At 42.3% G+C, this 14,588-nt stretch overlaps 2 protein-coding genes across 5 annotated transcripts in view; one reads left to right on the forward strand and one right to left on the reverse strand.

Moving 5' to 3' along the window:
* sipa1l3 (signal-induced proliferation-associated 1 like 3) overlaps positions 1-366 on the reverse strand; it is a 76,166-nt gene extending 75,800 nt beyond the window's left edge. For 3 of the 4 annotated variants that reach the window (XM_031296655.2, XM_031296654.2, XM_031296651.2), the window contains exon 1: positions 199-353. The gene's annotated coding sequence lies outside the window, so the exon portion shown is untranslated. Of the gene's footprint in view, positions 1-198 lie in introns of all 4 variants that reach the window. The other variant, XM_031296652.2, reaches the window with a different exon arrangement.
* A 2,460-nt stretch (positions 367-2,826) lies between these two features.
* The window catches only part of map3k10 (mitogen-activated protein kinase kinase kinase 10), a 37,750-nt gene continuing 25,988 nt past the window's right edge, over positions 2,827-14,588 (forward strand). Inside the window, exon 1 of the mRNA XM_031296649.2 lies at positions 2,827-5,804. Coding sequence (XP_031152509.1) covers positions 4,802-5,804 — 1,003 coding nt within the window. The 5' untranslated portion in view covers positions 2,827-4,801. The remainder of the gene's footprint in view (positions 5,805-14,588) is intronic.

Genomic DNA, 14,588 nt, shown 5'->3' on the forward strand with positions numbered 1-14,588 from the left:
CTTCAGGTGGTACTCACACTGACTGCTGAGCCGTAGTAAAGAGCCTGTTCTCTGCATTGACTGAAGTTGGTCGGCTCGGCTGCCTCTCCGTGTTTGCCCTGCTCGCTAACGTTAGTTCACTCGTCACTTTTCAGCGCTTTTGAATAGCCTGCACTGTTGAACTTAAACTGTTCACAGAAAACCAAAAAGAGCACACACCTCACCTAACACTGCTCCGGTGCTTCCCGTTCGGCTCCTATTCCGTTAACATAAATCTCCAGACATTTTGGAAACACCCGTTGTAGCCGACGGTCGACTGCCTGTTCTCCGAGCGAGACGTTGCCAAGAATGCTCAACCGAAACCACGACGAAGCTGCGCCCGCACACTTACTGCGCCTGCGCAGCTCCGGTTAGCGCAACCTAATGATAGTAACACACAGGGGCAGCACGCTACTACCAATGGGAGCTGGGACACACATTGTTTTAATGAGCATCTGGTACATTAACTATACATATTAACATCTGAGTGTAAACACATGGAAGCGTGGAATCTAGAGAAGCATTATGAAGCCTATATTTATCATACTGCATAGTCACATTTGGATCATGCACTGCACACAAATTAGTCAATAGCACAACCTTGTGGCTGCTAAACAAAATAAGTGATCTGATATATCAGAATCAGTTTCATTATCAAAGTATGTGTACCATATAGTCTATGATATGTACACATACAATGACTTTGACTCGATTTTTCGTTGCTCTAAAATAGACACACAGGTAAACATAAACATTATATGATATTATATAGCCTACATAGAAGTAGGTAATTGAGATCAATTTTAATTCAGAGGTTTAATTAGGAATTGTCCAATATTACCCAACATGCAAGCATACTCCTAAAACCACAGTTCATTTTTTATTAAGTCAATATCACTATTTTCACTTTCATCAATGATCTAATCATGTTTTGATAAATACCCCTGAGAGACCAGAAAACATCAGAGGCAAAAGAAACTACAATAAAAGAAAAAATAAATCAAAGACAAAAAGTTATCAAAGTACAGCTAAATTTAAATTCAACCACAGCCTTTTTTTTTTTTTAAATGTATATTATCTGCTTTTGTCAACTGTTTATGATCAGAGGGCTCACAATCATGAATATGTTTTGTAAAGTGTGAGTTTAAAAAAAAAAAAAAAAAAAGTTACAACTGACAACTGACCTGACAACTGACCTATATCAAATAATAGGCCGCTCGTTAAATACAATAAGCAGTACAATACAGTGTGGTACAGTTTGTTTTGACAGGTTTTGACAAAATAACACCTGTTTTGAAAATAATATAGTGTCACATTTCTACCGATTCCTTTTTTCCCTTTTGTGTAATTACAGTTGCACTTGTAGCTTAAAGAGACATCCTGTCATCTGTGGAAGAGCAGACAGTATTGGAGCTTGACTTAAATGTGTATCATGTTTTATACACTGCAATATAATGTAGGTATATTTATGGACCACTCACTGAGATAATGTATTTCTCAGCAAACCAAGGGCATATTTCCTGCAGATATATCTGTAGTCTTAGGGGCCAGTCTGAAAGTCTTCTGCTAAATACCAGACCAAACCTTACAACCTGTTCATAGCACGCATCCTGATTTCTGCAGCTACAGCACCTGTCTCTGAACCAGAGGATGCTGATAATGGGATGGCAGTAACTACAGTGACCATCCCACAACAGAGAGGTCACAGCATTGACTTCCACCTCAGCTCTCGGCTATGCAAAAGGAGCAGCAGTGAACTGGAGGAGAATGCAGGAAATGCTGACAGTTTGAAGGAAGTGGTTTCTCCAAACAAACAAATATAACTATGGAAAAGGGTGGACTAAGGAGGCAAAACACTGTTGAAACCTTATGTCAAGCTTGGATGAAGAGAACTAAAGAACTAAGTTTGACTCAAATGATACCCATATTTCTGAAAATACAAAAACACTGAGCCACCACTAAATATTTGTGTTTCACTAGGCACCAGGGGTCAGTATAGCTTAAAAATGATGGGCATACTGTATAATAATAGTGTCCTGAAATGCAATGAAATTCTGGCACTTTTTTATTTTGTTCCGGTAAAATAACAGTAAATATTCAGGTATTCTGTTTTATACACACTGTGATCCAACAACATCTTGTGTTCCCAAACCCTCAACTATGTCATGTAATGTGTTTTTTCTCAGAAAACACAATCTTATGTAATGTCAAGAAAAATGATGGCATTATTTGTCCTCACTTTATCCTCTCCTTGCATAATATAAAAACCCCTAAGGAGCATTTTTGCAGGTAGGCTATATATGTGCTATAGTTCCAGTCTTAAAACTCAGCTCTATCCTATTTCATGTAAGAAGGTCTTACATTAGACATATTCTTTGTGCGCCTCAAACTGCCAATGTGCCCTTGAACAACATACCCAATCCCTGGCAGCTACAGGCTGTTCTTTTGCTGACCTTTCACCCCTGACCACGTAGGGGACACAATAAACTACCTTTTTCAGTGAGAATAAATCACTCTATTATTGTAGCCTATTACATGTTTGCAACTAAGTGTAGGCATTGCCAAATAAATGATCATGCAATAGGGCAATGCACTGTGGTGTAGAATACATTAACTCGCTCTTTGACGACACTCATCCTTTTCCTTATGACTGTAACATGCTAATTACAGTATTTAGTTATATGAGCTGTCAGAATGATGTAGATCAGCAGGAGATCCCTCAGGAACTACGTTACCCACAATGCAACAGCACATCCTCACCACCGGCACAGTCTCGTTCCAACAGACTGTAGCGTCCTCCTCTCCGCCCTTACGGTGAGCTGCACCCAGATCTGTACGTGATGGGACTAAGTGCGCACACAGCCTGCGTGCTTCAACCATCGCTATGTTTTGTAGATCAGTGACAGAAGAAGCACTTGTTCCCACGGATGTGGACTGCACCCCGGTGTATTTGATGCAAAGTCAGCCCACAGACTGACAGCTTGGTCCTCGAAATGTCACGTCTCTTTGGAGGAAAAGCCTGTTTGAATACGATGGACCTCCGGACAGTTGGATGAGCAGCACGAACAAGGACTCCCTGGAGCGTTTTAGTGTGTCGCAAAATTGAGTTAGCCTACTGATCTGGATGGTCCTCTTTACTCGGATGCAATACGCCCATGCGACGATGTCGGTGGATGTTGCTGCCCTCAGTGTCCAGGTTAGGTTACAGTAAACGCTAATTGTTTACGCATTAAAATAAAGCTGTTTGGGGCGGAAGAAGCAAGCCGGGACTGGATACAACATTTTACGCGCATAATAAATAACCGTTTCCAATAGCCTACTATATTGTTGGTGCTATTATTATTATTAAGATGGGGGTCGATCTATTTATAAGGGAAACATGGAGCCTTCATCGCCTTATTTCATCTAGTCCACTCGGATCAGAGATTGTAATGATGCAATACCTCAATGCAAACCTTCGTTGACAATATTTTCCACCTTGTTGTCGCCGTGTGAGGGGTTCTGTCTTTCCTAAAGAAGTCGCGGGCATTTAAAACCTTCGCTACAAGACTATTGACTGATGATCTGAAACAACCATGCGTGCTCTCGAGGCAGCAGGATAATGATAATAGATACTGGCATCCCTTTACTGTCTCCAGTGAAGAAGAGTTTCATTTCTCACCGAGGACTTGTCACCATCACAAATGTAGCCCAGCTGAAGAGACTGAACCAGGCCGCTTCACAGAGACGGAGGCGGGTTTGTTGTGCTCAGACTTGGCTGGATGCTGAACATGGTGCCACTTTACAGCTCTGTATTGAATACCTGCCGCCCTGCCCTCGGCTTGTTTCTGTAATTCCCCAGCTGTCTTAAAATGGACGGGGCCTTTTTGATAAAAGCTATTCATGGATGTTGAACCGGCTCGCGGATGGGGCATACATGTAGGATTTAGCCTGGACCGGCTTGTCGCGATGTAGGGCGAATATCTGCGGAGGATTCCAAACACAGAATAGGAGAGAAAACAGCCCGTGTTCATGGAGATGGCTGGCGGGGAGGTGCATCTACACTGGGCTGGATGAGAAATAATGACGACCCCTGCTCAGAGGATTTCAAACACAGACTGCTGTTCTTATTGGCAGCCTAAATAGTCATATTCCATAATAAGATACATACTTTAGTTGTGGTTTTATTACTCCCTCCGAGTGTCTCAATGGACTGATATTAACTTCAGAAGAGGTTGTGTGTTAATTGGGGTGAAAGATTCAAAACTATAAATCATAAGTCCACGTTATGTTTTTGTTAAATTCAGATGTTTGTTACAGCAATGTAGGACATTGTTATTAAGTATGCAACCGTTTTTATAAATTGTAGGCAGCAATTCAGAGACCAGAATTCACTCACTGACCAGGAGCTCAACAGCAGGATTTCATCAGACCTGCTGTAGATTTCTTAGAGTGAATATGTGTTTACATATTCCCTCGTCTGTGAGGGTCTGTGGCAGCTTTCCAAAAGACACAATAGTGAAAACAATCAATTAGGGTTCGGGGGTTACACTCATGGACTCTATCTGCTGAGTGTCATTGTTTGACCTGATGTACGTTGTCCCTGAATGAACTTGCCTTTGGGAATACATGTTACTTACACACTGCGTAGCAACGGCACAACAGCAACTGGTGACAGGATTTGGCACAGTTTCAACAGCGAGATGTGGTGATGGGGGAGAGCAGTTGCAGCTCTCTGATCCTCTGATCCCCTCTACCCCCCACTGGTGGTCGAGGAGACCTCGCCTCTGTCAATGGGCCCTGTATGGATTTTGTGCCTGAGTTGACAGAGGGCAGGCCTACAGCGTCAAACAGCAGTCAAGCTGCCATGAACCCATACGGCAGAGCGAGCAGCACAGCAGCCCCCCTGTCCTGCACCAGCTGTGGGGGCAGCTGCTCCCCGCCTCCACCTTGCCTAATCCCGCCTGGGCCCCACTCCTCTACTACCTCCTCATCCTCCATGCCCCCGAATTTGACCCCTCCGCCGCCGATGTGCCCGGCCCCAGTAGTGCAGGGGGAGAATGGCAGCAGCTGGAACTCCTCCACCATCTCCTCCTCTGGCTCCCCAGACTCACACCCTGGTCACCGATGTGGTACCAACAACCCCAACCCTTTCTGGACGGCAGTGTTCGACTATGAGGCCACAGCAGACGAGGAGTTAACCCTCCGGCGCGGGGACCTCCTTGAGGTTCTCTCCAAAGACTCAAAAGTGTCTGGGGACGAGGGTTGGTGGACAGGCAAGATCCAGGACAAGGTGGGTATCTTTCCATGCAATTACGTCACAAGGGGGGATGCCGCCAACTACCAGCAGCTGACTGCAGGAGGGCTGGTGGCAGGCGGGGTGGGTGAATGCCCCTTGGAGATAAACTTCTCAGAACTGCTCCTGGAGGAGGTGATTGGAGCTGGTGGATTTGGGAAGGTGTACAGAGGAGTATGGCGGGTAGAAGAAGTAGCAGTAAAGGCCGCCAGGCAAGACCCCGATGAGGATATTAGTGCCACAGCAGAGAGCGTGCGGCAGGAGGCCAGGCTGTTCTGGATGCTCCGGCACCCCAACATAATCAGTCTCCGTGGGGTCTGCCTGCGGGAGCCCAACCTGTGCTTGGTAATGGAGTACGCCAGAGGGGGGGCTCTGAACCGAGCACTTGCTGGAAAGAAGGTACCCCCGAGGGTTCTGGTGAACTGGGCGGTCCAGGTTGCCACAGGGATGGACTACCTGCACAACCAGGCATTCGTACCTATCATCCACAGAGACCTCAAGTCCAGCAATAGTAAGTACTGCAAACAAATGAGACTTATCATCAGGGAGACTCTTAATCAGTAAATGGAGTGTGCTCAGTTGCCATGGAGAGGTTTCATTATCATGTGATCTAAAACAGACATGTGATAATAGGTTTTATTTACAGGTTGGCCAAAATGTGGCAGAAGGCGCCAGGATATTTACACTTAGCAGACCTTGCACTAAGATATTCTTTGTCATGGTACACATTCCAATGTCAGCAATGGCCCTTAAAGCTCACCCCTCTGTATGTACCATCTAACTCACAGCTGAGAGGCTCAACACCAGGTATATAGAGGCAGCACATATGTAATATAGACTGTTCAGTGTTTGCTGAAACTGTTTTAGAGAGATGTTGATGATAATCCACTTAATGGTCATATTGGAGGATGTAGTTTGTGTTGCTGTTGAAATATAATTTTATTTTATTTTTTATTTTAGTTTTTGATACATAATATCAATTGCAGAACTCAAACGTACCCTTAAAGGAATAGTTTGACATTTTGAGAAATACGCTTATTCTAATTCCTACCAAGAGCTGGATAAGATGATTGATACCATTTTCATGTCTGTACGGTAAATGCAAAGCTATAGCCAGGAGGCAGTTAGCTTAGCTTAGCCTAAAGACTGGAAACAGAGACAGCTAGCTTGACTCTGTCTAAAAGGTAACAAAATGAGCCTACCTAAAGCTCACTAATTAACGTGTTTCATGTTGTTTGGTTAATCTGTACAAAAACAGAAGTTTGAAAATTATTAAGTTATGTGCCGGACTATTTCTTTTTTTTGAAGATTATTTTTTGGGCTTTTCCGGCTTTAATTTTTGACAGGACTAGGTGAGAAAGGGAGAAGACATGCAGTAAATCGTCACAGGTCAGATTTGAACCCTGGACCTCTGCGTCGAAGGCTTAAACCTCTCAGTATATGTGCGCTTGCGCTACCAACTGAGCCAACCTGGCCATTGCTGGACTATTTCTTGTCTGAGTGCTTTACATTTCTGGAGTTTAATGTGTTAGTGAGCTTTAGAGATGCTGGTAAAATATTGTATTACCTTTGGACAGAGTCAGACTAGCTGTTTCCTCCCGTTTCCAGTCTTTGTGCTAAACTGAGCGTATCTCCTACAATCTCTTGGCATTAGCTTCAAATTTACCATATACAGACAATCTTCTCATTTCTCATCACCACCCTTTAAAATTGCAAAATCTTTTACATACAGCAGAGTTCAATTATTTTACAGTACTTAAGAACAGGACAGAAGTATAAAATAAGAGTAATACCTTATACTAGTAACAAATGAACAGAGGTGGAAAAATTACTCAAATATTATAGGCTACTCAAGTAAAAGTACCAATACTTTGATGAAATATTACTATTTCAATACTATAAGTAGTCTTATATGTGGACTTATTGAATGCTGCCAGTTCATTCACTTTTGGCAGGCACATCTGGCATTGCATGATGATACTGTTGGCTACTCTTGAATTTAAATGAAACACAGTCTTTCAAATGTGGCCAAGAATTTCCGTCGTTTTGGGCAGCAGAATTCGATGTTTCAGCTAGCATTTCTACTGAAACAGTCTCTGAACCATTGTCGCTCACCTGATCCACCTCCATCTCGTTCTCAATCTCCTACAGAAAGACTTGGCGCCTGGTAGGCAGCCTAGATGCTGATCATTCGTCACTGTAGTTCCGTGCGTGATTTTTTTTTCTTCCTTTCGGTTTTTGTTAGTCAAAGTTGTTTTTTTTAACTCAGTAACGGATGGGATTTGTAATGTAGCGAAATACAATACTTCACTCAAAACGTAATCAAGTACATTTTAAATTACCGATTTTAAAAACTACTTGAAAAATACAAAATACACAACAAAACTACTCACTACAGTACTTTCCACCTCTGCAAATGAACCATTGATAAAGATCGTATTGTGATATGTTGCTGTATTGATTAATAGTCCCACTTCTGTATGTGGTTACATCTATTACTTTCTATGATTGGCCTGTAGGAAATCCACCGGGACAAGTGTACATTTACAAATGTACAAACATTCAGCCTCCTTGTAATCATTTCATGACATTACAGAAATGTAATATTCAAGTGTTGTCATTGAATATTAACATACAGATGTTTTTACGGGAGCTGACGCTGGATGAGAAACTTAAATTGAACCCAGCAGGGAGGCTAGGCAGTGTGTAGCCAGTCTTAGCCATCTTTTCCCTGTCATCTCTCTCTGCACCTCCTCTTGCTCTTCTTCATCCTCCTCCTCTTTCCTCCCCTCCTCAAGGAGAGCAGTTCTGCTCTGCAACTCACTGAGCTATTTTTGGTCCTTTGTGCTACTTGCTGTTTTAAAGACGCAGTTGCAGTTGTTGGTGCATCAAAGAAAGAACACACAGTGAGCATTTAAGTGCATTTTGTGTGTGTGTGTATATATATACATGCAGGTCAGACTGTGTGTTCATATCAAATGATGGGGAGGGAGTGTACAAATATGGGTGGAGTGCGCAGGATGCTGACTAAAGGCCTTTTAAAGAGGGAGACAGGCAGAAAAGTAAGTGTAGCTTAAACACACTTGCTGTTGATCTGCCGAAATGTTTCCCTAATCTTCAATCCCTCACTCGGTCTTCTTGAGTTTCACTCTTAAGCATGCAAACCCTGCTCCCATCTCTTGACTCGCCCTCCTCCCTGTGTGGCTCAGTAACAGTAACGATGGGGGATCAGATGCGTATTGGACAGCAGAGCCTTGGCAACAACACCATAACACTGCCTTTCCATGGTGACATGGGCACTGCTTCTCTGTCACTGAGTCATACAGCTGTTAGCCGCTGTCCGCTGCTGCACAAAATGTCAGTCCCCCAATTTAGAGTATTGTCTGTGTGAAAATAGCAACTGAATAAATGCAGGAATGTCTAATGAAGGGCTTTGACCCCGTTTTCAACCCTGCACTGAAAATGTGTGGGTGCTTATCATTAAGTATGTGATTAGACTGTGACTCACACCCATACTGAGGGATGTTTGCATTAGCCTGGCGATGCCCAGAAGAGTGAGGCATGGAAAGAAAGTGAGAGAGACAGAGGTAGGGGGTCAAAAGATTTGGAGAATAACAGGGTGGAATAGATCAGGTTGTGAAGGGAAAATAAGCTCAGGGACCAGAGAGAGCGGAGATGTATGAAGCGAGAGAGGAGATGGATGGGAAACAACAAGAGAAGGAGAGCGCGGGGGATAAACAGCGGTTCATTTCAGTTTAGGGTTACACCTCAGCTCATTGTCCAGGTGCGCTGGTCTCAGGTGTCCTCTTTAAACCGCCGACCACTTGGCATCACTGTGGTTACAGAGCAGCTCAGGCCCCGAGCCTCTCCTGTCTTCCATCAGCCAGCTTCTGCGCTCAGTAAACACACAATCTTTATTCTCCCACAGAAGAATTCATCAAGGCAAAATGTGACACTGCTCATAGACTCAGTGTGTTTGAAGCTTTACAAACATTTTACAACCCAAGGATTTTTTTTATTTTTGGCCCACTCAAATGCTTTCATCTATTTTTATCCCTGCCAAGTTAAAGATTTTTAAGACGTGTCCTTGTGCATGTGTAAGTGTATTCTTTGTTTTAACCTGAGTGTTGTAGGTCAGTCAAGGCCCACAGTGAGTCTGTGTAACTGGGATAATCTGATTACCGTGACCTCTTTAGTGTGATGTCACAGCATGTTTGTGGGTTGGCACGTCATGGCCCCTGTGGTCACGCCTTACCTGTCACTCTGATCCTGGATCAGCTTCTAGTCTCTCAAAGCATATGGCACAAGTCCTCTTTGATTGGCTCAACTGACATGTGGGATTAAAGTAGAAACAACTTTTATCTCCAAATAATCTGTTTTATTTTCTTGATTAATCAATTAAATGAATACTTTGCCTATTTTAATCAAGCTCTGTGCCATCTTTGTGTGGGCAGTGTGTTTAGATAAATAATATTTGGCTTCCCTCCGTGGCGCCAGTGCATGGAGGAGCAGAGCAGTGGAGGTCTGCTAAGATCAGACGAATTTCGGCAGACCTCCGCTTTTCTGCTCCAATTTCGGCAGACCTCTGCTGCTCTGCTCCACAGGGAGCTCTGTGCACTGGTGCCACTGAGGGAAGCCAAACACCGTTCATCTAAACACACTGCCAACACTGCCATGACACAGAGCTGGATTTAAATCAGCAAAATATATTTTCAAATTTATGGTCTATAAAATGCTGAAAAAGTTGCAACTTGACACATTAAAATGTCTTTTTTGTCTGATCAACAGTCCAAAACCCAAAGATATTCAGTTTATAGAACACTAAGAAAATAAGTAATTATCCACATTTAAGAAGCTGGAACCAGTGTGTTGCAGATTAAGTTAGTCGATTGAGTAGTCAATTAATCGACTAATCGCATCAGCACCATATGAGACTAGATATTAATTTCTGCTCATAATATACTGATACAACCTAAAAGTTATTTATTCATCATTTTTATGAACCAAAAGTAAGCGAGTAGTAGTTGAGTGAAATTAATCTCACCACCTTATCTGCAATATTTCGAATTTTCTGAAATCATCAATGGTAATCGGTATTATAACTTGTATTGTAAAGTATTGACAGAGGTGTATTTGGTCAAATATATTGTAATATTTATTTAATATACTCATTTCTCACTTTCATTACTACCGCTTGGATATGAGACTAAGTCATGGTTCCTTTAAAGTACATGTACGACACTGACACTTTATATGGCGCTCTATAGAGGCTTTGAGTCAGCTGTAGGTAAGACAATACAGGTGAGCTGATCACCTGTCGCAGTAAGACACAGGCCAGGTCATATCTATACCTGCAGCCTGCTCTTACATACAGCAAATGTCTTCTAGGTGGACTATGTCTCACTGTAAATGTTTAAATACATACAGCTAATCTTTGTCTTTCCCATTGAACACCTGATAGATAACATGTCTCCACCTTAATTCAACTCTTATTAAAACAAATGTGAATATAAGTTTTATGGTCCCAGATGAAGCTTCTGTGAGGTTTTACTGTCAATGCAGAGCCTAATAGACACCCTCAAAGAGCATGGTGGACATTACCTGTTGTGACCACGGAACTTTCAAATGGACGCCATATTTACACAGTCAACAATCATCTGAACAGGGAGCCCTGTGTCTCGAAGCAGGCTTGTCAAGTATGCCGTTTGCTCATAGAAGAATATTTAGATTAAAGCAAGAAAATACAAATGTATGTAATAGATTTCTTTAGGCTTTTTCCTTTAATTTTGGTGTTAAACTAGCTACCATGACATCAACAACAGCACATGCTGCTGTAATAGCTAGTTAACAGATTAGCAAGGCGAGATATGGCAAATAGTCACTGCCATTGAAAAGCCTGTATCTGGCTGTGTGTGTGTGTGTGTGTGTGTGTGTGTGTGTGTGTGTGTGTGTGAGAATGTAAGTGAGTCTGTTGAGGAAAGGATTAGAGTGGAGGCCAGTGCCGGCTGATAATCCCTTAGACAGACAGAGCGGTGGAGGCCGAGACTGTGACTAACTGGAGTGTGAGCTAGCAATACTGTATTAACCCTACTTAAAATCAGTTTCAGTGATAGAGACTTGGAGGTAGTTGCTGTTTGTAAGTTTAAACTTAATGTAGCATAAGGTATGTGGAGATTTCATCAATAAATAGCAATGGGTTGTACAACACAAGCTAATGTAGAGATTAGTCGTCACTAAATACTGTATTCACAACCAGTAACTGCCATGTAGCTGTGTAGCTAACTGAACCGACTGACAAAGCTAACGTTTGCTTGCTAGTATGACCCAATTTCGAGATATGGTCAACACATTTGACCTGACACAAAAATAAAATGCTGTTTAATAATGATCTAAACCGAGACAATTTTAACACCACATACCTCAAATTATAAAACGTCATGCTAGTAACTTTATTCTGAAGTTAAATAGCCTTGGTCAGGTCAAAATGACCTGATAACTTTAGCTAGGTTAGCATAATCTAATATTCTAAACTGCATGAATACTACTAACTCTGAAACACATTCTCCATGTATGCATGAATAATGCTAAACCCTAGTTATACCTGCTTTTACAAAGGATTAGTTGTTGCTCAATATTTACAGACAAACAGAGATGAACAAAAATCTTCTCCAGTGGTCCGTTTCAGAAAGCAGGTTTAGTGAAAACTGAGTTTGTTAACCCTGAGATGAGGGAAACTGGCTTTTCTGTTTCAGAAAGGGAGGTTAATCAAACCTGAGAGGGAGGGGTAACTCCAGCCCGTTTCAGAAAGAGAGGTAACTTAACCTCAGAGTCAGTTACTATGGTAACTGAGTCTGTGAACCTAACCTGGTCGGGAGCAGGGTTTCTTCAACAAACCTTGAGTTTCTCTCAGTCTCCTCCCTCTGACACAGCGCGCTTTCATTTCCTCATTCATTCATTCAGTCTGTATCAGGCGCATTTTAGCGCAGTTTGTTATCTGCATGAATAAAAAAAGTATTGGTTTATGTTGCATGTCCTTTTGTCGACGATCCTGTTGATGAAAAAGCTGTATTAGGCCTACTTTACAGAGAGTTTACGTCGGGAGATGATATGAGTCCTGACTAGATGTATTTTCATTTCCAGATAACCGATTTGAGAGGTATTTTCTTCAGTCGATTAGATATGTAGATACCTTATCCGTCCTCATATCACTAACATCCACCATCGTGGACATGCTTTTACATCCCAGATTCTTTGTGTCACATTATTTTTTTTTTGCAAACTGCAGTTTTCTTAGTGATGCGGATCATATTAGTAAAGCCACTGTATGCAGAGCCGTCAGAAAAGTGTGCCTCGCTCTGAAACGTTTTTTTAAATGTTTTTGTAGTGTTCCCTGGACACAAACCAGTGAGAGCCATTAAAAAGAATTAAATGATTATAAATTATATTTCTGTTAATAATCATGGTGCTGCAGGCTCAGAATGGGATTAGTATCTTACTTTTTCGCCCGCAGGATTGCACCTAAATGAAATAGGTGTAATACCATTCCAATTTTCACCAGTAATATTATAGGTTACCTGTGATTAAATATGAAATTAATACACTGTCAATGCTTATGCATTGACTCGAGCAGCAATTTTCTCCCACACCAATTATCTCTCTTTTACAGCAGCCGCTGTGTTGCTTTTTTAACGAAATACATGTTCAAACTCGCTGTATGTGCGCATGAGTATTTCCGCCGACCAGTTTATTTGTGGTTGTTAACATGGTGAATCGTAGTATCATGGCTCTATTCATGCTGCCTTTTTATTGTGGTGGTGCACATGCTTAGCTCTGAGTCAACCTACTCCGAGTTGAGCTGCTCTGAATCAGCTGTTCTAGAACCGAAAACTCAGAGTTTCCCATCTCAGGGTAAATCAACTCAGAGATCAGGGTTAGACTCAGAGTTTGTTAAACCTCCTTCCTGAAACGGACCTCAGGTGTGGGGTCAAAAAACTCCCAGCAAATTGAATTCAACAGAGCAACATTTCGATCGAACAGAGATGTTATGATATTATGCTTTTTGGCTTTTTCCCTTTCCTTTATTGTGTTATATATCTTTTTTGTCCACCCCAAAGGGACTTACCATCTCCAACAGAAAACACTGTTCACAAACTGCTCCAAACAGCTCTATTGTAGTCCAGCCTTTACTTCCGTGACGAACGTGCGTCACTTTGTAACACACGTTATAATGCTCGCCTAGCTACTAGCATGGCACTCCCTTATACTCTGCTTCTGACTGGGTAGTAGTTCTTACCTAGCTACTGGAAAGTGAAAAGTGAGGGGAACATGTTCACCAGTAGAAATTGGGCTCTTGGGACAGAATGATTACACGACAGGCTGTGTTTTAATTTCTGTGGGCAATGTATGCACGCTTGGGGTGTGAGTAATAGGCCAGTGTGTGTATGGAGGTCGGGCAGCAGGACATGCTGGCGCTTGGGCAGAGAACTCACTCCTACTATCACACACATGTACACACTCATGTACACACTGCAACAGGGCAACAATGACCCCATTCTCACACAGCAGCCCAAGAAAGAGCGAGAGAGCAGGGCCCACAATGGCAGAAGTCACTGCAGGGGGGATGGGGGGCGAAGGATGAGAGATAGAGGCAGCGAGGGGCGACTGTAGGCTCTGAATGACAGAGCGGAGAGATGGATGGAAGCAAGGCAGGATGGGTAAAGGAATGCAGTGACTGTGGAGAAACCCCTGGAGGCTCGGTTGGGAAAGGGAATAGAAAGATGGATGGGGGGAGGAAGAGATGAAGGCAGGAATAGGGAGAAGTATAAGGCCAGTTTGAGAGGAGGTCAAACCATTCTTCTCTCTCTCAGTGAGTTGGCTACAGATTAAGGCTAACAGCCTTGATGGACTCTAGACTGCAATTTTCCACTATCTGCGACTGTCTGTACTGCAGGCCTCATTATATCAATATACTTCAAGTTCAAGTCAAAGGCACACATTATTTAACAACTGCAGCCATATGAACACTAGCATGTGCAGATAATAATCTAAAACAAATTCCCTATAATGACAACCTGAGTCAAAGTAGATTTAGTATATAAGCTTTCCAAATCATCTTGAACTGAACAAGTAAATGTATGTGAATTACTGTTTAAATAAATATATTTAAATGATACATTATAATTTAAATTAATTTCCAATGATATTGAGTGAGCCACAGAAAAAGGTTAGTGTCCTCATTGTATCCACCACCACTGGTCCAGACTGAAATATCTAAAAAATATATTAAATGGATTCC

Source organism: Sander lucioperca, chromosome 5 (assembly GCF_008315115.2).
Source record: "Sander lucioperca isolate FBNREF2018 chromosome 5, SLUC_FBN_1.2, whole genome shotgun sequence".
Lineage (NCBI taxonomy): Eukaryota > Metazoa > Chordata > Actinopteri > Perciformes > Percidae > Sander > Sander lucioperca.